Source organism: Apostichopus japonicus, chromosome 8 (assembly GCF_037975245.1).
Source record: "Apostichopus japonicus isolate 1M-3 chromosome 8, ASM3797524v1, whole genome shotgun sequence".
NCBI classification, from domain to species: Eukaryota; Metazoa; Echinodermata; class Holothuroidea; order Aspidochirotida; family Stichopodidae; genus Apostichopus; species Apostichopus japonicus.
The window spans coordinates 3,265,026-3,286,690 of record NC_092568.1 but is presented as its reverse complement, the minus strand read 5'-3'; the positions used below and the strand labels follow the sequence as shown (position 1 = coordinate 3,286,690).

General features: G+C 37.0%; 1 protein-coding gene across 3 annotated transcripts in view; it reads left to right on the top strand.

Annotated features, from left to right (window-relative positions):
- LOC139971962 (apoptosis-stimulating of p53 protein 1-like) overlaps positions 1-21,665 on the top strand; it is a 52,969-nt gene that overhangs the window by 8,063 nt on the left and 23,241 nt on the right. For 2 of the 3 annotated variants that reach the window (XM_071978827.1, XM_071978828.1), the window contains exons 4-5: positions 4,331-4,383; positions 16,050-16,193. In XM_071978827.1, coding sequence (XP_071834928.1) covers positions 4,331-4,383; positions 16,050-16,193 — 197 coding nt within the window. The remainder of the gene's footprint in view (positions 1-4,330; positions 4,384-16,049; positions 16,194-21,665) is intronic. The other variant, XM_071978829.1, reaches the window with a different exon arrangement.

The following is a 21,665-nucleotide window of genomic DNA, read 5'->3' as shown; positions in this document are numbered from 1 at the left end:
ATCCCAAGAGAGAGACTGTTCACAATGTCTTTGAATCCATGTGCAGTATATATCTGGTCTGTGTTAGTTGGTGTGATTACTGTGCTTTCAAGAATACTTGCATTCAGACTACAGGAACAAGGTGACTTCAAACATATTTCCAGGACTGCTGTGCTAGCTTTGCTGACTTTTCCCACCACCATGGCTTTATGTAAATGAACTTTTAATGCTATTATTCACAAAGTGAATATGTTGTACAATTAGTCTTTATTCGGTCTCTAGACGTGAGAGTTTAAACATCTTGGAAAAACTTGATAGTCCAGGACACTAGTCAAGCTTGGTTGAACCCCTGTCCATGTAGTTTGTGGATCCCTCATAATAAGTAGAAGGACCCAATTGTTTGGGGTAAAGTTTAAAGGTCATTGGAGGTACATGGTGTATTGATGTGTGTGATGCCTTGGCTTGTAAACAAAACTCAAAATGTGTATAGGTTGAACTTCATCTTTGCCATGTGGATCAACCTAACTTAGTACATGAAATGTTTTTGTGTAGGACAAGGGTCTTTTGAGGTCACCAGAGATCAAAATCTGGAGAGAGAAAAAAAGATCATCCAAATATTCCTCTTGCATGAGTTTCAGGACAAGTTTTCCTTATTCCACCATCTGGCTTCCAGTTATCATTTTTACAAACCAAGAAAATTATACATGGAATGCAGGTTCATCATAGTGAGTACATAGTGAGTTCAAGATCCCCATGTTTCTGTGGGCATCAAAGGTAATCTGAGATCAAACAGAAATGTAAGTCTGAAAACTTTGTAAACATAATAACACCAACAGTAAGCTTCATATTTCAGTCTGCACTTCTGCAAGATGTAAGCTATTCACTGAACCCAACAATGGATAAAAAATCTTGCAATCTTGCCTGCAGCAATTAAACATTACGGTATAAAATGTGGCAGATAATCACTGAACCCCCCCTGACTTTCTGGTTTGGTAAATTCCGAACCGCCCTGTGGTTTCACAACCAGTTATTCCCTGCTTATTTTGAGCTTTTCCAGAAAATGTTTGAGAAGTTACCCAATGGCTTGCAGGTGACAGCAAAGTCACTAGTGATAGTCTGTTTTGATTAAGACAACTTTCAACAGATAAGGGTGTAAAGAGGTTATACAAACACCATCTTGTTCAGTAGTAAGAGTCTTATAGCCCTTGCTTCCTGAACCCCTAAGGCTTCTCCAAGTTCAGCATTATTTTGCAGGTATAACTAAGTTTTCAACATGTAATATAAGGGTTAATAAAAACTGCAAGCAAAAATATGAGATGCTGGTTTGAGATGTGTAGGGATTTGCTTGAGAGAAAACAGCCTACAGACTGGAAGATATAGCGTTTATGTTTTCGTTGGGTGTCTGCTTACAGCCATATATACTAGTTATGATCGGTAAATCAAGATGGAAGGGCTAAAAATAGCAACCAATTATACAGGTGTGGCTTTGGATGTAATGAGAGGCAGATTTATGTCGTCTAGAATGGTTGGTAGGTCACAGCTTGTGCAGTTGTTCTATGAAATGTATTTATGGAGCTGGTGGATTTCATAGCTGAAACTACATTTACACTTTGGTGAGGGGAGGTGGTATAATGAGAAGGAAGGGCATTGACCGGAGAAGGTCCAGACATAGAGGGCGCACAGTATTTAAGAGGTTACCAGTATGTTCTAGGCACAGAGAACAAGAGTGCTAAGGTTATGGGGGGACAGGTAAGCTTGACACTTGTAAATATCCAAACCAGTCAGTTTAGTAATTCACGAATTGCAAAGTCGTTAATTACTATTACGGTTATATTTGTCAAACACGGCAACATACAGAAATGCAATTACTCAAAGACTTCATTGGTACAAATCTTTTGGCCAGCGGCAGCAGACCTTCACTTCTCTGAAAGTTTGCTAAATATTACAAAAATCGTAGGGTCTGCACTGTTCTTCAATGTTAGAAAAAAGCATTCAATAGGTAGAATGAACAATCAAAGGAATATAAAACTGGCAATGTTAAAATATGTTGTGTTTGATATAGAAATTATTAACCCCATAAACAATAGTCCATGTACCTGAAGCTTTGTAGGTTGATAGGGGTAACGTAAGTTGGCTTTCAAGAAACACAAAAATGGGAATATATCTATAACAAAAACAAAGTTCTGCTTGTACAGCAGATGACGTGTAAGGAACCCCATTTATTTTTTATGTATTCTGAAATAATGTTCTCATTTGACTACTAAAAATTGTATATCACATGTCAATCCTACGCACTATAAGTAGAACCCCTGCGACAAATCTTACGCGGTACAGGTAGGACCCTTGCAATGTCATCTGCTAAATACTCAGGTCACACATTCGGAGTCCGCATGCTAAGTTCGTCAATACAGCCCTAATTCGGGAAGTCTTCTTCATGATAGGTTTCTCCTGTTAGTGAGATTAATCAGCTTGCACTTCTGCCTGATTTTCATGATAACTTTGGCTGGATCTAGAATTATTTGATATTGATGATTGCCAATCAAACCCAAATTGTGAAAGGTTCTTGAAGATTTTTGTAACATCTTGTAGTTTATTTAAGCTGGTAGCATATATATGCCATGCTATCGATTGTTGAATTAAGAAAACCCATATAGTCACAACGAGACCAGACAGACAGAAAATATATCACAAAGAATAGCATTTAAGGTTATCTTCAGTGTATGCTTCCATGGTATTCATTAGATAAATCTATACATTTTGGCCTTAATTTGTAAGACTAATCGAGTTGCCAACTAGTGCAAGTCTGAAGTGTGTATCATAAACGGTTGAAGAGTGTAGCTGTTGGCATTTTTTTTTACAGGCGTCAGTGGTTTTCCAGTTGAATTCATAAGTATACTAAAAACCTGTTGTTCAAACTTTGTAAAGGGCTGAACTTTTGGTTTAGTATTTGTTTTTGAAAGGGGTTCTGAAGGCATGATTATGACCCTGTGTGTACTTGGGTAAACTCAGGCATACTTTTTCAATTATTTAAATTAGTATACTGTTAGAGCCTGTATACGGTGTGCACTGCAGGTACTGAGGTGGGAGTATTAAAAAACATTTCCTTTACAATGATCTCCTACTGGACTGTATAGCTCTCCTGTGTATGTACACTGTCTTGCCCTGGGCTAATAAACTGATGTGTAGTATAGCAGTACTGCAAGTTTGTTGTTGTTGTGGCAAAATGTAAAATACGGTTAAAGCGTACAGTAGATAGGAGATCTATGCAACGTTGCATCGTACTAAGTACTGTACTTAGTTATCTACACAGTACAGTAAGTAGTTGAAGGGCTTGTTTGGATAGCAGCAACAGGTCTGTACATTTTGTTCGCCTAAGAATTCTTGCCTTTGAGCTGACTGTGACTTTGTGACCCTAGAGATTGTAAGTTTTTTCAAGTTGTTTCTTCCAACGACTAAATGCAGGTATTTCTACCGGAGAGACATTCATTCCAAAACATAGCATGCTGTGCATGAAATTTCCTGCATGTTCTCCTTTGCATATATAGATGTGAAATTGTAGGTGTATTAACTAGATACTTTACCTGTCATGTTGACTATAAATCTGATTTATATATTTCGAATTTAAATAATTTAAAATAAAAATATATATCCTCGCCAATATGACTCTAGAAGCTTTTTTCATGTTCTGACTGCACACCATGTAAATAATATTTACACGCATAGTTATTCATACTGCAAACTCTAAGAGAGATTTAAGGTATTCGGTTACAACCATGTGGCTGCCTTGAGTAAAGAGAGACACAAAACTGTCAAGTCCAATAGTACAGAAAGGAATGGCTCCCATAGATTTGCTTTGCATCCTTTTTGCATTTTATGACTAACATCATAATTCCTGGTGTTTGAGTTTGGTGGACTAACAGACTTAAGTAACCGATTATGCTTTAAGCTTCCTCAACTTTCCTAGGTAATGGCTGAGTATGAAAGTATCACATAAAATTGTGGCAAATTCATCTTAAAATGCAGTTTTTAATATTAATGACAAAAAATTAGTAGGATTCTGACATCAAGCATATCACTCACTGAAAGAAAAAAATGGAGATCAAATCGACTCTCCATGGTTACTTGGATGTCGTAGAAAGGGAGGTGTGGGGTGGGGGTGGGAGAAGGGATTATGTACTATTAGAAGACATCAGCTAAGTGTAGATTAAGTTGTTGTAAAATTGCAACAGTACTAGGAAGACAGGCAGCTGGCACCTCTCAAATATGAAACCCAAAACCAGTGAGTGCCTCGTTTAAGGTTACAAAAATACAGTTTTTGCAAACATGGATTTTTGTATTGTCCTTTCTGCAGGTCCAAGTAGCAAACCACTTCACAGCTCTAAAGTCGGATCCGAAAACAACATGGTAAGTTGTGGCATTCTCAGTAAATATTGACTCTGTATTAATACTGATCATGTAGAGCTCATCAGATGATGTGTGTATGAGCTAGAAAATTACATGTTCGTGGCAATTACTTCCATAAAGTCTAGGTGAGGGCCATCAGAAAAATACATTGCATGATTTGAAATTGTCATAAAGCTGATTTCATTGGCCATGCTAATCCTGATACTTGTTTAGAGAATCGTCAAACATGCACGGTTGCATAACTGAATTCTGGTAGCCTTTCGTGTAGCTATGGCACCTGTATCAGAGGAAAGCTTCCTCTCTGAGTAATTCCTTCGATGTCTGTTGGGGTGTAGTTTGATATCTGAATCTTATATGCCTCTACCCTGTATTGATACACAGCTGAGGCAGTCTTCAGAAGATTCCAGAGAATTTTTGTTCATTGTTGTTAGTGGCAGTTTCTGCTTTAGTTAACTACATGGAGCTCATCCCATGCAGTTCAGCCCTTTTTCTTTCATAGCATGTTACTATTCGATTTCAAGGTAAAATATTCCTGGGGTGACTATGGCTAGGATACTATGGCTAGGAGATGTGATAGTGTTGCTGATACAATGTGCAGGATATCCAGCTCTCAGGTCATTGAAGCTTGACTTCTTTACCAATCTGTCTGTATTTGCTGTATACCTACTGTATATATGAAACTGAGTTCTCTCTCTAAGTCCTTTTGTGATTGCTCAGCAACTGAAGAGAACAAAGCATTATCTCTCATCTACTAAGAGAGTCTCAGACTTAAGGCTGATCTGATCTCTTGTGTAAACACACCACAGGATAGCAAACAACATTAAGACTCTGCTTAAAAGTATTATCAAGCAAATTAAAGACACCAGCAACACTTCAGAGGAGGATAGATATACAGTATCTATGAGAGTGACCCATTGTGGTCTGCAGTATAACTCAGTTTGTAGAATTAACGTGCATTATAAAGAATGCTTCATACTTAATAACGGAAGTAACAAAGACTTAACCATCAAATTAATTGTATCAGAAGGAACTGTCTCATTTTTGTTTCTTTTTTTATAAACATGAGGATGTGGGAGTTACGTTAATATTAATTGTATTCCATCTTAAAGTGTGTAGAGGTGCTGACAAATATGTTCGTCACTCTGGGGTAACCTTAAATTTATGAAGGTATATATCTTTTGCCAATACTGACCCAGAATGCCTATGCTAAGACTATGCCTATAGTTTAACTTTACCCTTAAAAGTTTCTTTGAAATCCTGAACATATACTCAGAACTCAAGTTTAAATCTTTCATTGCAAGAAGTTCTAACGAAACATCTTATATCAAACACACGATTAAAATTGCACTTGTTCATTTGCTGTTAATAATTTCCTCTGTATTTAGTGTATTAAAATTATCCACCCTTTCAACAAGAGTTACACAGGGTGATTGAGGATCACAGTATCATTGGTCAAACTGCTAGATATTTTAAGTAATGCGTAAAACGATCAGCTTGAATGGTACCGCCGGAGTGGCAAAACAATTATCGTATTTCGGCTCGTTTTGTCCTCCTCGTTAGCCTACTTAATTCCAGGAGGACCATTGGGATTGTGAGAGCCCATCAGTAAGAAACCAAAAGAGTCAGGAAAATGTGCAGGCAAGACTCCAACTGAGAGGGAGTTGTAACTTTTAGACGCTCAAGAGCAGAAGTCCAGACTCAGAAGTAGAGTCAACTTTCTCTCTGTTGTTAAAGTATTCCTCTGCGCTCTTAACTTGAACTGCAAAATTTTATCACTGCACTTCCACTGACCCACCCACCTCTGGGTCGCACTACCACTTTAACCAATGTTCTTAAATAGACGTACAGTACAGTACAATTCTGTAGTACACAGCACATCAAATGAGTAGTCATCAGAACAGTATGAAGTAAGTAGCTTAGAATAAACTATAATTGTGATCTCAGTGGAACGATGTTACATTCTATTCACTGCACACTGCAGGGTATCTTCACATACGTCGTGGTTCTGTGCCATTGTTTTATATACCCACTTTTAACATAATTTATTGATGTTTAATTCATGTGGGAGTTGTAGGAAAAGTACCAGCAATTTCTGATATAGGAAACATAAATTCCTTGGAGTTTGTTGTGTCAATGTATCTGTATTAAAGGGTATGAAGACTCGTGCAAAAAGAAATTTCTAATGCCGCTAATTTGACCTAGTTTCGAATGAAGTGTAACAGAAGTGTTAAACACCACCATCGATCCCAGAAAATACACACACAGCTTGCTACCATCGGTAATTAGACACTAGTGTACAGTCAGTACATACAGCTGCGGTCAATACCCACAGCACAGTATACAAACGATACAGCAATGGACATCTCAGGTCTGGACAGCTAAAGATAACAATTAAGGTATCACGTTTCATTACTGTCTGCATGTTGTAGTGACACGATCAAAACGTTGCTTGCAAGCAACAGAAAGTTAACTTTTTCAGATGGCCGCACTTGGTCTGGGGCGAGTCTTTAATGCCTTTAACACGATATGAATTACTTCTGCTAATATGAGCAGCAGGTGACAGTCATTTATTAGATGGACAACTCTTTGGTATAATGTTCAGGGTGGCTGTTACAGTCAGATCTTAACCTTCAAAGGAGACTAGATGTGATGTGGTGGAGTTGTTTCCTCGTTTTATCTGCCCCTGTTTAGCTGATAGTTAACATGCAGGCCTGTCAAGGAAGTACACGTACACTTGCACTCTACAACCACTCAATTTGAAAACATTTTTGTTCCATTTGTTATCTATTTTGCTTTGCGGCTTCACCGAGTGCTTTGCCTGAAGGCAAGAATATTTGCAACCACTCAAATGAACATTGGAAAAGCCAGACAATAATGTGATACATTACCTCTCACAGACAACCTGAAGCTTACACTTCATGTGGTCTGTTGATCATGAGACATATATATCATAACAAAACTTGTCATATCACATAGGGGTTTATAAATATGGAGCCCTAGACTTTATTTATGAAGTTACCATGATATTAGTGCAGTGAACATTTTCAGTAATATGCTCAAATTTTGGTTGTTTTTTGAATATTTTTTTTAACTACACCATTTGAGTGACAGTGGTTTATCATCCATGACAAAGTGGATTAGAAACATGTTTTCTTTCTCGGCCTCAAGCAGCTTAAACAAAGTGGATTAGAAACATGTTTTCTTTCTCGGCCTCAAGCAGCTTAAACAAAGTGGATTAGAAACATGTTTTTTTTTCTCGGCCTCAAGCATCTTACTGGTGTTTTATTTGTTCGTTTCAACGGATTCCACTCCTGGCTTTCTTCTTCCCACTCCACATTTCACATTCTACATTTGTGATATCTTGGTGCCCCTTGTCTTGTCTTGTAAGGTGTAGTGTATCCCTTCCATCATCCACTTATCATCTCCTATATATGTAAAGGATATGTGAAGTTAAAACAAAAATAAAAAGGTTGATAACTTTGAGAATTTCCGCTTCCATGGTCCCCACATTGTTTGCCACTGCAATATTCCTTTTAGAAATCAAACTCATGATAGATGATGACGCCTCATTTTCATTTTTGCCGGTTAAAGACAATTTGGTGCTGTAGAATCCGCAAGTTAGTGACACCATATGACAGTCTTTGTAAGCTTGTGGGCGTCAAGTGCGTAGTTGGACAAGCCCACATAAATTCAATTTGGGGGTGTAGTTTATAGTGGTACTGAAAAGGTATATTGCATGAGAAATGTTTGATTGAATCAGTGTATCATTTAGAGGGTATCACCCAAGTGCTTCTCAAGGGGTTAGTTGGACGATAGAAGAGGGTAGATTATCGAAATAGACCCAATGACTCTGGTGAAATACGTTCCACAACCAGGCTTCCCTGGCTGCTATGTCCCTACATTAAGTGGCATTAAAGGATCAAAAGTTCCCAACTTTTTTTCTCACAAACTGCAAGATGCAAATTGAAATTAATACCATTAGCTTCACAAAGATCTATATTAATTTTGAAATACTCTCAGAAAGGAAGGAGTTTTCCTGATTTTTGTACTAGGGTTAGTTTTATAGGTGGGTTGTTAACTAACTAGTGCAAAGTATTGCCTGTGTAACAGTGGAATGGTAGCATTTTAATATGTTCAATAATCTAGCTCTGTTCAAGTCCTGTATCCAAACCCTGGATTAAAGCCTACTCTGTGCATGTGTTTTTTTTCCTTCTACAGAACTTAAATTTTAAATTTACTTTGCTGATAAAAGTGGCTTGCAGTCAGATAGTTTTTTATTTATCAAATTGTTTTTGCTCTGTTTTATTTATTTTTATTATTTTTATGATTATCTCTTGTCCTTGGCAGAATTGTGCAGATAATGGCCAACCGAGACCTAATTGTAAACGTTAAGAGAGAAATTTTTGCATTGCTGTCAATGCAGTATAGATTCTAAATTATACCATTTTTTGTTTTTTAAAATTATGAAATGTCCTTCATATTCAGCTCAGATGATACTTAACTCTCTTTCTATTTCTGGTACTGTCAATATTATTTCACCATTCTGCATCATGCATTCTGAATTGCTTACTTTTCTTTAGTCAGACACACCACACCCATTCTCCCTCCATCCCTCTGGAATGACTGCCCACTCACTGGGAATTAAAATGGTGACCAGAATCATAGACAAATGACAGGTCAGGTTCATAATGCCATGTATTGTGTTCAACCCACTCAGTGTAAACCACAAAGCGAGTGTACCTATGCATGAGTCATGTGTACACTGCAGTGTTCTGTTACCATTGGTTGATATATTAACTTCTGCTCTGAGCAAACCATGTTATCAAGCTGAGGGATTCCCTATTGTTGATCCCAATTCAACCAGGTGTTTCTTTTCTTAATTGTTGTGTTGTTGGTGAAAGGGTGGCATAGATGGCAAACACTTGTTAAAAAACAAGAACAAAGAGGTCATTAAGTAGGGTAGTACACATGTGGGACACAGAAGGACTCCCACTTTTCTTGAGGTGAGAGAAAACTGGAAGGTGCTAGTTCCTGGAAGCTGTCAAATGGAAAAGTAACCCAAATTGTGTCAGTGAAAGGACATACATTGTTAGCGGTTTGTTATGTTTTTCATACTTGAGGAATATGAGGAGGAAATTTAAAAGAGAAAGGTAGATGGGAAGGGGAAGACATACTTTAATTTCAAAATTTATTCTTAAACTACATAAGTTTTTTACTAATTATTCATATACTTAAAAAAATCTTGGATCACAGAAGAAGCAACAATTTTAGAAGCCATCATTTTCTTCTTGCAAGGATGCGGGAAATTAAAATAATATATATTTTTGGGTTTTTTGTTTGTACCTGGAGCATTTCACGTTTAGCAAAGAAGATTTATCTGTTTCCAGCATCTACTACATAGCTGTTTACAGTTTTACTGCTAGTGTTGCAGCATTATTGTTGTATACACTAGAATGATTTTTTTCTTTGCGGAACTGTAGTTGATATGCTTCAACACAGTTGTTATTATGATTTGCTGGTATATAGTATTAATATACAATGTTTAAAGTTGGAACAGAGTTACAGCCCGCCGATGAAACCAAAACCGACGTGGGAGTAGAAATACTAGAAATATATGTATGATTAGTTACTGAAATTCTAGCTTAGTAGTGTCCCACTGCCCCATGCTTTGGGTGTATGATTTCTTTTTATTATGTTTCCATTGGACATCTCCAGTGGGAGTAACTACCCTGTCTTTTTATGATATAAAACTATACAGAAACATTAAAGTTAGTTGCAAGGGAGATTAATTCCATCTTGGCGAGTTTAATTATTGTTATCCTTATTATTTGGGGGAGGGGGCGGATCTAGGAAGCAACTGTGTGAATGTATGAAAGTTAAGTTTTTTGCAAAGGTTGATTATTTCTGTGGTACAGATGAATCGGTACTTATTCCTTTCAGAAGCAATTCTTTGTCTGCAAATTAAAGATTTTTTCTTTTAATGTTGACAGTATTTTGTATAAAAAAACAAACAAACTTAAAATCAAATTCTGTATGAGGTAAAACATAGTTGGATTGGATTTAAGAGGTGAAATATTCCATAATTAATGAAGAGTATTCATAATATTCAATAATTAATGAGGAGTATTCACAAGTTCTGCAACCATAGCTCATTGTGTTAGTTATCATCACAGAACGATGGCAAGTTCCAAGAGGTTTTCTAAACAACCAAGTTCGGAGTCAAAAATTCCACAATTTAGAATGGTTTTTAGCTGCAGGTCTTTTCCCAAGGTCAGATATCCCAAGAGACTACTTTCAAAATCAATACTGAAACTGGTGATATTTTTGTTATTAATTGGTCATTCCTTTAACTGCTCCACCCACACAGCTAGTTTGTGGTTTCAAGAGTTGTATATGAGTTTCTGCTTTCTTTTCTACTGTCTATACTATTGTCCTTGGGCCATTAGGTTTAAAGAAACACCATCTTAGTTGAATAAAGTGAATGTGCTGTAAATTTCTGTATTTGCAGGGCAGTGTAACATACAGAGATCTATAGTAATAACAAAGGTTGGTACAACACTGAGTAGATGTAAATGGTTATCTGTGATGAACTGGTTATATGTTCTTTTTCTTTTTCTGTCATCAACTTGAGATTGTCTCTTGCTCATTGAGATGTTTTGACTGTTTGATGTCAAGCTTTCATATGTGAAAAAGGGTCGAATGGTGGGTTTAATCTCCATGGAAACTGGAAAGAACTTGAGGAAAGATCTGCAAATTTAAGCATATTAAAATGTCCATGGGGTGCAAGTAAGGTAGATTATAGGTGTTAAGTTTTTAGCAGAAAAAAGGTTAACTTTATTTCTATCTCTTTGAGACAATAAATTTGTTGTAATGCATGAATCATGCTTAAGTACACATCCTGGAAAAAATTTATGATTCTTGCTACAGAAGTAAACATCCCACAGTGTGAAGGTCAAGAAATAAACTCTTGGGATCAGGTTTAACAGATTGTGTGAAAAGTTTGCCAAGATAATTAATACTGTATAATTGCAAGTGTATGTGTACAGTAGCAGATAGTTATCAGGTTGTTTTACACTGTTTGAACACTGCAAATATTGAAATGCAATCAAGGTAATATCCATTAGATGGAAAATTGTCTTGCAGAAAACAAAATTTCTGCAGATATATTGCAAGTTAATGAACTTTTTTTTTTACCATGATAATGACTATATGCACTAATTAGTTACTTTTACTTTTTTACTTGGATTGTGCTAGTTTAAAACCCCAGACAAACATGCACTTGAAATAACCATCTCTTTAATAGCAGGAGTTTGTGGATAGCCAATATTGGTGTAAATTCTTCAGATGACCTCTCTGACCTTTCTTTGCCCTACCTTTGTGGTCTTCTCTATCATTCACTCACCTCACCTGAGGTCATCATTCCTGTTGATTTTTAATCCTGCTAAATTTTGGCTAAACTTGACACTTTCCCCACTGCATTTGGACTTGTGTGGCGTTTGGTTGGATTTTGGTTGGATTTTGCTTGCAGGCATTTATTGTTAGCCTAGTTAGTTGGTTGTGCAAGAGACCATGCTGCTTTATACAGGAATAAAAAATCTGTAGTAAAACCCTGTGGAGGAGGAGGAGGCACACACAAGGGAAACAACTCAATTTGAAAATTGTCTGTGATTCTTATCTTGTGTTCTAGATATAATCTATTTACTTCGCTCCTCGCTTACCTGTCTCCTCACAACCTTAGCACCTCATTCTACCGTGCCTATAAAGTCCTGGTAGAATGAAATAGATATAATCTAACTCTGGTGAATAACACACAATTGTTCTGTGCAGATCTAAAAGGAAGTAATTTCATCATTTGTCATTTGTTGTTGAACAATCTGAAATGTCTTCTAATGTTTTTCTGAATAGCAAAGTGTGGTCACTTAACAAAATGGTTGCTTCTTAAGAGATTGAACTCGCTGAAAGTTAAATGGTTGTCTCTCAGATATCCTCAGGGATTGTTTCTCGTTTCCAAAAAGAAATAAAATTGTCTGACAAGGGTGCTCAGACGACCAGGACTCAGAAAATCTTGGAGGTGATTCAGTCGATGATGTTACAAGTGTTATACCTAACTTCACATATTTATTTCGCTCCTCGCTTACCTGTCTCCTCACAACCCTCAGCACTCTCACTCTTCAGTGTCTAGAGTGAACTGGTAACCTATTTAACACTGTGCATCCTCTATGCATGGACCCGCCATTCCATGACCTCCCTTCTCATTCTACCACCCAAAAGTTTGAGGTTGTGAGGAGACAGATAAGCTTGTCGCTCGTTAATATCCAAACCTGGTCAGTTTTGGAATTACCATTAAGGATTGAGGTGATTTATCATAAATGTCTAAATTACTTCCAGTTAGTGTGAAATAAGTAAGATTTTGTCAACCTCATAACACTGAAGTTGTAGTGTATTGCATATTGGAACATATTTACTGTACATTGCCTCACCCCCTATAGTTCACTTTAAAGAGTTGGAATTATTGAGAAAAAGAAACTTAGTTTTACATCAACTCTACAAATCAAATGTTTCTCCCATGGTTCTCAGTTTACAATTAGTTTGTCATAATTATTCATAGATACAGAAAGCTTGCATTTAGTATCCTGATCTCATGTAAGCTGCAGTTTATCCTGTTAGGCTGTTCCTGTACATACAGTGTGGATGGTACATGCATGGATACAGTGTGGGAGAGGAGAAAATCTCTCCAGATTTTCCCACTCACTGCATTTCAATAGCAGCCTGTGTCCTTTCAAACCTCCAGCATTGCATGCATGACCAGGTTCCAGATATTTGGAAGTTTCTTCCAAAACAGGAAGATGGCAAGATAATGCGGAAAACCATAATACCTGACCTACCATAGGAATACACACTGGAGTGACTAGAGTATTTGTAGATAGCATTGCTGTTCAGTATGGTATGTGGTTGAAATGCTGCTTCCCCTCATCCCCCCCCCCATCCTCCCCTATCCTCTTAAGATTACTAGCTTAGGAATCTTTGTGCATGAGAATGGTTGTTGTGAAAACATGTAACTTTGATGTTGTAAGTTGTTTCATAATGTAATAATGGGGGAGGTGGGTGCTAGGACTTTCCAGTTTGGTGATGGTGCCATTTTGTTTGTATTTTAGGGGGGGGGAGACTTCCCTGACTGAGATTTTCTCCACTTATCATAGTTTGAGAAAAGAGATGGATGTTTAAAGTTACAGAATGAAGAAGTATTTGTTTCCCTGTAAATTGTGCTATGTTGATATGGAACTGAAGGGTCACCGCTTTATAGTATGTTATGATTCAATTTCATCTTGCAACTAGAATCCCCAAGCTTCTTCATCCTTTTTCTCACTACTCTTTGAACATGAGGGACCTCCTCCCATCCCTCACCATTTGGGACCTCCACCTCACCATGAGGTACCTCCTCCCATCACTCACTATGAGGTATCTCCTCCCATCACTCACCATGAGGTACCTCCTCCCATCCCTCACTATGAGGGACCTCCTCCCATCCCTCCCACGAGGTACCTCCCATCCCTCACCATGAGGTACAGTACCTACTCCCATCCCTCACCATGAGGAATCTCCTCACCATGAGGGACCTCCTCCCATCCTCACCATGAAGGACCTTCCCCTTCACCATGAGGGACCTCCTCCCATCCTTCACAATGAGGTACCTCCCATCCCTCACCATAAGGTACAGTACCTACTCCCATCCCTCACCATGAGGGTCACGATCTTTTTCTTGTGGACAAACACTCTGCTCTGTAATTGTGGGCCATACATTACATATGCTTCAGGTATTCAGGTATCCTGTTAGAGTACACACTAGTAGTACACACTATCAAGAATACCAAATACCTATATATTTAAAGTAACTCCCAGTAGTGCATACCTGCATGGTGTTCTCTCAACCATGAAAACTTCCTGATATAACCTGATAATGGGAAGAAAAGACAGGCATCAGAATAGGATTCAGTCATGGTTCCTAGATTATGAGCACTTTTCTTTGGAAAGAGAAGTGGAAGTGAAACGATTCGTGTACCTTACATTGTCTTGGCCTCGTTATGTGCCTTACGTTGTATTGGCCTCATGTGTGCCTTACATTGTATTGGCCTCTTGTGTGCCTTATGTTGTATTGGCCTCTTGTGTGCCTTACGTTGTATTGGCCTCTTGTGTGCCTTACGTTGTATTGGCCTCTTGTGTGCCTTACGTTGTATTGGCCTCTTGTGTGCCTTACGTTGTATTGGCCTCTTGTGTGCCTTACGTTGTATTGGCCTCTTATGTGCACTCTGGGCTGTAAGTTTTGTACCTTTAGCATTGCTATAGATGAATCTCAGATACCCTACAATTTGTAAGTTTTAAACAAAATTCAATATACATTGGGCAAAGACACATAGTATCTCCATTAATCACTGCTTTATGGTTACAAATTATGAAAGACAACCTGCTACTAGGATTCAAGAACATAGAATGTGTAGTGTAATATGAAGCAGGTTCAAGAAGTAGTTTTGAAAAACCATGACACCTTGGAATGCTGGTATTATAAATTAGATAAGAGGGGGGGGGGGGGGTATTACTGTACTGTCCTTCTGTGGTGAGCACTGTAGACAGTCACTATTGTGGGTTTAAGCTAGGCAGTAATTCTGGCAAGTTAATGTGGCAGATATTGAATGACAAAGGAATTGGAATAAGATCCCACAAAATTTGAGAGATTGTCAGTTAATGTCATGAAGAATGCATAACTTCAATTATATAGCTCGACCTTTAACCTCAGTGATGTAAACAACCTTTGACCTGGAACTTACCCAAAGGAATATTTGTCTGCATAGCAATGTTGATGTTCTCTATCTCCTGTCTGGATTCATATCAATATTAAATGGGAGTGTTAAACAACAGTAAATTCTGACATGTGTCTGCTCAAAAGACACCTAAGTAGAATTTAAAGTGTTAGCTCAAAATGGGAGTGTGTTTGTGTGGGAGGGTGGAGGGGGATGGTAGGGGGAGGGGAGAGGGTAGGTGGGACCAAACTAGGTCTTTGGCTTTGATCTGGATAACACAGTATATGTATAGTAGGCTAATAACTCTCAGTGTTAGCTTTAACATCATGGTTGCAATTTATGACGCTAAGCCAGAGGGGTCTTGTTTAATCACTGAGGTGATGTTAAAGTATCAGGTAATGAAAAAACTATATGGTGTCTTTCAAAGTTTGTGGCCGACACTTTTGTCAAACAGCATTTAACACTTTTCAAGCAGTAATTTTCAGTGAAACAGAGTACTCAAGGGTTTTACAATTTTTCAGAATTTCAAGATCAAGGGCTTATTAAACCCATCTTTTTTGTTGGTAATTCCTGATCGTTGTACATGGAAGGTAATGGTTGCACTGATTAGAATGTTAAAGTTGTTTTCATTGCAGAGGGGAGAAAGAAAGTCTACAACAGTCTCCTTACAATAAGAACATTACTTTCATGTTAAAAAAATAAATAAATTAAAAAAAATGACTTGAAGTAAGTCTAAAGGATGAAGGTATCCTACATATCGAGAACGAAATAAATTTCCCACAATGCCTCACACCGAATAATTTTTTTTCCCCTTTAATGGACGTCAGTGTATGTCATACTTAATTTCTGATCTGTCTTCAACAAAAACAGATCGGAGATGACATTGACCTGAGTATCAACGAACTACGGGACATGGCATCATGGCAGCAGAAACAGATCGGTAACCAGCAGCAGGTTATGGTTGCTAAGCAACAAAGGCTCAAGTTTTTGAAGCAGCAGGAGCTCTCACACCAAGTGAGTCAATAATAGTCTTTGTTTCCAGAGTTGTTCACATGATTTGAAATCATGAGATACAACAGATATCCATGTTACTGACATAGGTTATGGTTTTTGTGTTTGTTTCTTTTTGTCCAGGGATTGTCAACTTTTGTAGGTTTTCTCATCCTTTTGTGGTGAAAATGTGGACCGCTCTTCTGAGCTGCTAGAGTTTCATTTCAGAATTGACAATAAAATACTCTGTCCTCATTTTTCGAAAGTAAATTATTCCTGGAAAATTTAGGTTTATTTGATCCTGTGAGTGATTCACCTGTGGCTGTGAACAAATATAACTCCTATCATACATGATATGATCGGTTGTAACCTCAAATTAGTCCAATCAACTATGAGCAAACCGAGAGAATATACTACATCGCAAAAGAAGAGGAACATGTGTATAAAGTCTCAATACGTGTTTGCTGATCGAGTTTCAGAAAAAAAACTTCCAAAGTAGATTCAAAGTTTCTTATTTCTAAATGCACTCTGACCAGGTGGGTTTAATGGAGAAAAGCTGTCGCAATCAAAAGAAAGAAATACATTATCTGTTGCCCTCGTGGCACGAACGATTTACCGAAAAATCACTGCCACTGCCCATGTCAGCATGTTTATTACACAAATGTAAACAAAATAGTCTACACATGTATGCGGCCCGATCAAGTTTCAACGCATTTCTATACTCATATCATCCACTTTTTACAATTCCACGGAGGAAACGTCTGAAAAAAACCCTCTTTATTCATTGCAATGGAAGGAAATTACACAATTTCACAGCTACATTTGTAAGACCGAGAGATAGTAAGCCTAAGCCTAACGGTCGTAAGCAAGAATGAGAGATTTGATTGGCAGCGCATGATCTGTTAATAAATCTGGAGAATTTTATTCAGCCCAATATTTTTAACGACAGATAACTCACTAAAAGTAATGAATATTGATATGAAAATGGCATATAATGGTGTCATTTTCACTGAACTTTTAGTGCAGTCAGCTGGAAAGGTCAAAGTTTAAATTTGGTAAACACATACTGAGACTTTAAAAGCTACCAAGTCTTTTAATAGGTCTATTGGTTGGAGGGGGGGGGGGGGGGTTGCAGGTTGAAGAAGAGGTTCATCCAAATACCATGGACAATTATGTTTAGTACAAGTTTTGGAACTAGTACTTAGCAGGGTTTCTAGCCTAAGACCTTCTGAAAATTTTGTTGCTTTTCAAAACAAAGATTGCTGCAAAGTAATTTAGAGTAGTAGAGGTAGAGGTACCTAGCCTTTCTTTGTTAAAGCTATCAGGACTGAAGTAATTATTGTAATATAAAATTATTGAGGCTTGAATTTTTTTTTTTTTTGATGAGATTTACTTCAAACAAAGGTCATCAGGAGAGGGAGAGAGAACTAAAGATTTTCATAGAGCCATATATGAGTAAATCTCATGCACTGTGTGAGCTTAATTGAGAAATTTTTCTGTATGCACCTTGGCTGTAGTTGTATGGTAGAAAATTTGATTTAATCATACATGTAAATAATAAAATAGTTTTAGTTTATGTTGCCCTCTTGTGAAATATGTCAAATATTTCACAGATGTTAATGGCCTTGCTGTGCCCTCTTGCATGCTGATCATGAAAATCTTTAATAAGTGGTTAAATTTTCTCAGCAACCATTTTTGGGAATTCATGTTGTCTGTGTAACCGATCCCCTCTCCAAAGAACTGGGATAAGCTATATTAAGATAGTGAATTCCAACAATTTCAATCCAGTTTGCAACCCGCATTGGTGCTAATCAGGTTTAAGGTATCAAGTGGAGTTTAAATTTCTTATCAAGACGTGGCCCAGTAATCCCCCATGCTGACACTATTTCACAAAGTCAAGTTTTGTAATAAATGCTGAAGTTCACCATTTCAACTTTTTGAAAGAAAACGAAAGAAACATCTGATTTCAAGAGGAAATATTTAGGCCAGAGCAGCTTATTGAGTTGGAAACCCTATCTGATGCAATAGCTTGATGAATCATTAGTAGGTTTGGTTTAGAAGTTTATAATCACTGTAAAAGTATGGAGTCAGTACAGTATTCCAAGGTATGAGTACATTAGCTATGAATAAAACTATGAGAAGATGGTCTTTGCTTTCTATGAACCGGAGAAGAAAACCATGAGTATGAATAGCAGTATGAGTACATAACATGTGTATTTTAGTATGGGTATGAGTACAAAGCTTAGTATTAGAATATGGCTATTATATTTACTGAGAATGAGTACAAAACCATGAGTATGAATAGCAGTATGAGTACATAATATGTGTACTTAAGTATGGGTTTGAGTACAAAGCTTAGTATTAGAACAAGGTTATAAAATTTACTGCTGTAGTATGAGTACAAAATCATGAGTATGAATAGCAGTATGAGTATATGTGTACTTAAGTATGGGTATGAGTACAAAGCTTAGTATAAGATATGGTTATTATATTAACTGAGTATGAGTACAAAACCATGAGTATGAATAGCAGTATGAGTATATGTGTACTTATGTATCGATATGAGTACAAAGCTTAGTATAGAATATGGTTATTATATTAACTGAGTATGAGTACAAAACCATGAGTATGAATAGCAGTATGAGTATATAATATGTGTATTTTAGTATGGGTAAGAGACTATGAGTACAAAGCTTAGTATTAGAACATGGTTATTATATTTACTGAGTATGAATACAAAACCATGAGTATGAACAGAAGTATGAGTACATAATATATGTATTTAAGTATGGGGATGAGTACAAAGCTTAGTATTAGAATATATGGTTATTATATTTACTGAGTATGAATACAAAACCATGAGTATGAACAGAAGTATGAGTACATAATATATGTATTTAAGTATGGGGATGAGTACAAAGCTTAGTATTAGAACATGGTTAAAAAAATTTACTGAGCTTAAGTACAAAACCATGAGTATGAATAGCAGTATGAGTACATAATATGTGTACTTAAGTCTGGGTATGAGTACAAATCTTTGCATTAGAACATGGTTAATATATTTACTGAGTATAAGTACAAGCCATGAGCAGGGTCAGAAAAAATGTTTTTTTCCCTGGAACATAAATTCGACGAAGTCGGATTTCCCGCCGCGGAACGCAGTATAGGGGGTGTCTGAAGCCTTTTGAAAATTTAAGACCCAATTGACGCGATTTGGTGGACCATTTTTACAGTGATTGCCAGTGTACTACAAATGTGTTAAACCATGTTACGGTGGCACATGAGTCGTTTTGTTGCAACATGAATCCCGGTATCGTAACTACAACCGGTATTTTCCTCAACTTTCATCTATGGTTCAAAGCACTTAGTTCCGAGACTGTCAATGCCATACATACAATATGCATAGCCTAGGCTACAGTATGTACATACTCTTACACGCACGGTTAAAAAAAAATATATAAAAAATAACACGCTATATTAGGGCCTTTTTTTATCATACACTTCCAAAAGAAAAGCACAAACCTTGGAAAAAAGCAACCGACACCATCCTTCATTCATACTCGACGTACGATATTAGATTATCACGTTCGCACATGGATTAAACTAGTAATCCGTTCTAGGGATCAAACGATTATGCATAACAGAAAATACCGATTATTTTTTTCATAATCGTACCGATTCCGATTATTTCAAAAAGAGAAAATATCCCGTTTATACGAAATCAGCAATAAAATTTGTGATAGAAAAAATTATTGTTGTGATTTTCCTGTTTCCTTTTGCTTTCGTTGTAATACAAAGGCTCTTAGGTATCCTTTTGTTTGTATCAAACTACCTCTGGAGTTTCTCGGGATTTTTTTTTTTTTTACAAATTTCCAAAATACGAAAATATGACATCCTACCTAGTCAGCACTGTGCTTAGCGAATGGCCTAACTACCTCGACGTGTATGTCACCTGTTAATGGCTTGAAATGGGCTAAGAATAGTTACTCAAAATATCCATCTCAGAAAGCACCTCAGACAAACCATCCATCTTCAGTCTTTGCCAAAGTGTAAATTTTATTTACATATTGGCTACATTCCGACTTTATTTTGTACTTATTTTCAGTATTATACCGTTTATGAACAAATAGAAATGTTACAAACTTGAAGTTAAACATACCTATTCGTTACCTATTTAACTCCATTTGAGTTCAATTAGAAAATGTATGCTCAGGCCAATCAAACTGAAAAGCAAATTGTACCATCGTAACTTGTTTAAAATTACTCTAGAATGTTACCAGATTGATGTAAAGAAATAATAACAACTAGAAACTACTCCAATATAAAATACAATTTTCCCTATTTCAGACATAGCACATACCTTCCAAACAAATCCCGATTTCCAGCAAATTGAAAGTTGTAAACTAAGCTACGCATTTTTTTTGTTTTTTGCAAACCAATGGTTAGGCTACATTTCCCATTGACTTAGTGTGGTTGTTAGGCTAACATGCTCGTTGTTGCAGTATTTCATGGATATTTTAGTTTTAGCTAACTGCGTCACAATTTCAGCGAATAAAGAGATGCTAAGGCTAGATTTTCCCGTTGACTACGTGTGGTGTTCGGGTACCATGCGCGACAATAGCAGCCTGGAAAGTATGTAAAAAAGCTACGCAAAGTATTGTTTTTTTTTTTGCGAAACGATCGTTGGGCTACATTTCCCATTGACTTAGTGTGGTTGTTAGGCTAACATGTGGTCGAAGATTGCAGTTTCCATGTATATTATTATATATTAAAATATTTTTTATTTGCGACACAACTAGAGCGAATAAACAGATGGCTAGGTTAGATTTCCACGTTGACTTAGTGTGAAGTAAGGCTACCATGTGGTCTGAGATTTGTGTGGATGTTAGGTTATTGTCGCTGGTACTGAAATTGCTTCGTGGAAGCCGTAATTTGCCAGTGACTTTGCGGGAAGTTCCTGGTGATTGTGCTCGACCCTCCCGCACATCTTCAAATTTGATGCGGGATTGTGAGAACTTATCGCGCTGCGAAAGCAAACGCATGTCACTATTAATTTTACACAGACACCTGATATAACGAGGGCGATTTTTTTTATAGTTCTCTGTTTTTGCTGTCTTGTTTTTTTTAATTTTTTTTTTTATCTCTGCTCCAAAATTTCCCGCGAGTGACGAATATTTATATTTTTATCTCTGCTCCAAAATTTCCCGCGAGTGACTAAAATTTCCCGGGAACCAGGTTCCCGTGTTACCTCTTTTTTCCTGGCCTGGCCATGAGTATGAATAGAAGTATGAGTACATAATATGTGTATTTTTGTATGGGTATGAGTGCAAAGCTTAGTATTAGAATATATGGTTATTATATTTACTGAGTAGGAGTATAAAACCATGAGTATGAATAGCAGTATGAGAACATAATATGTGTATTTAAGTATGGGTATGAGTACAAAGCTTAGTATTAGAATATATGGTTATTATATTTACTGAGTAGGAGTACAAA